This window comes from Rhinopithecus bieti, unplaced genomic scaffold (assembly GCF_001698545.2).
Source record: "Rhinopithecus bieti isolate Rb0 unplaced genomic scaffold, ASM169854v2 scaffold_6380, whole genome shotgun sequence".
Taxonomy (NCBI): domain Eukaryota; kingdom Metazoa; phylum Chordata; class Mammalia; order Primates; family Cercopithecidae; genus Rhinopithecus; species Rhinopithecus bieti.
The window spans coordinates 1952515-1954246 of NW_016806642.1; the positions used below are offsets into that span (position 1 = coordinate 1952515).

General features: G+C 48.7%; 1 protein-coding gene across 1 annotated transcript in view; it reads right to left on the bottom strand.

The window, feature by feature from the left end:
- Nucleotides 1-551: 551 nt before the first annotated feature.
- Nucleotides 552-1732, bottom strand: part of IL12RB2 (interleukin 12 receptor subunit beta 2) — a 97068-nt gene continuing 95887 nt past the window's right edge. The window contains exon 15 of the mRNA XM_017877270.1: nt 552-1335. Within this exon, the coding sequence (XP_017732759.1) occupies nt 793-1335 (543 nt within the window). The 3' untranslated portion in view covers nt 552-792. The remainder of the gene's footprint in view (nt 1336-1732) is intronic.

The window sequence follows — 1732 nt, forward strand, 5'->3', positions numbered from 1 at the left end:
CTGGGATTACAGGCGTGAGCCACTGCGCCCAGCTGGAAAAAGGTACATTCTTAGACTTCTACAAATAAGACCAGTCATGATCACCTTGGGGGCCCTCTTACATTGGTGTTTACTAATGTCTTTTATGTCTTCATCTGTAGAACTACATTGATTTGTTTTGAAGGCTCTTAATAATCTAGGAGCCATCTAGAGCTGTGCTCTCCAATATAGTAGCCAGTAGCCATGTGTGGTGATTTAAATTTACAATCAAAATTTAATTCCTCAGTCAAGCTAAACACATTCCAAGTGATTAACAGCCAATGTGCCTAGTGTCTAATGTATTGGACAGTGAGTGCAGAGGTAGAACATTTCCATCATCTCAGGAAGTTCTGTCGGACAGTACTGATCTGTTGTGTACAGCCTGCTGTGTAGCGGGTGCTTTAGAAATAGTAATTGCATGAATGGTCCTCTAGACTGTATGCCACTACTAAGAGCTGTGGTTTCTACTCTCCTCCTCATTTCCCTTTCTGGCCAGCATACCAAGAAATTTACTAGGAATTCACATTGGAGTCTCTAGGTCCACACAGTGAAGGATGTAATCTTAAGGCCCTGGGAAAGGCAAGATGAGGCATCTGGGTGAAGGCCAACTCCCAGTTCCTAAGACTCCCCCAGAGCTGGCTTGACTGTCCTCTAGCTGCAGCCAGACTGATGGCAGTACCCAGAGATGACAGCCGCTGGAGCAGGGGCTGGGGGAATTGGGACAGGCTGTGCTGGTTGAGGGCACGCTGACTTTAAAGCTCCAAGCCTCACCACTCAGAGCATGAGGGAGTCACACCTCATCTTTAACTGATCCAGAGTCAGCTTATCACCACAGGAGAAGGTGAGTGGGTGAAGAGAACTTGAGGGGAAAACAGAAAGGGAGATGTGCTGAGGCTCCAGTTCTTCTAGAGAGTCAGTGAGAGGCACCTCATGTGAGGGGAGGTCATCTATGTTGGAGGGTAAGTAGCCATCGTGGGTGGGAAGGTTGCCCGCTGGAAGCACTGTCCAGGGACTGGCTGGGTTTTCTGGCTTTGGGTAGGAACCCCTGCTCTCCAGCACCTTGTACAGATCCACCAGTTGTCTGCTCTCAGCTGGGAGAGCTCTTGGAAGTGGTGGGCTTGAGGCACTGTGCATCATGTCTTTCTCAGAGGCCTGGTGACCTTGGGTTCCTTTTCCCCTTTGTGGCCAGTTGGAGCAGTGGGGACGTCTGACAACTGGGGTCACTTGATGAAGGACTTCACTGATGACCAGGGGTTCAGGATCTTCAGGCATGGGCCAGTCTATCAGGAGCCTGTCCAAGGGCAGCTGTGTCTTCTCCTGAGCAAAAGGAGGAGGAAGAGGCTCACACTGCTGTAGAAGCGAACTTAACAACATATTTCTCCAGTGTTCCCAAAGGCCTCACAACCTGCACTGTCTCCTCAGCCCTGGTTGCAACATGGTGGGCACTGGAGTTTGCGAGGTAAGAGAAATAGTTAACATTGTTGGGGAGGCAGAGGGGCAGGAGCTGGAGACTCCTCTCAACCCCCAGCCAATGAGTGATTGACTACCCTGCTCAACCTTCAACCTATCTCTCTCTTTTCTTTTCTTTTTCTCTTTTCTTTTTTCTCTTTTCTTTTCTTTTCCTTTCCTTTCCTTTCCTTTCTTTTCTTTTCTTTTCTTTTCTTTTCTTTTCTTTTCTTTTCCCTCCCTTCCTTCCTCCCTCCCTCCCTCCCTC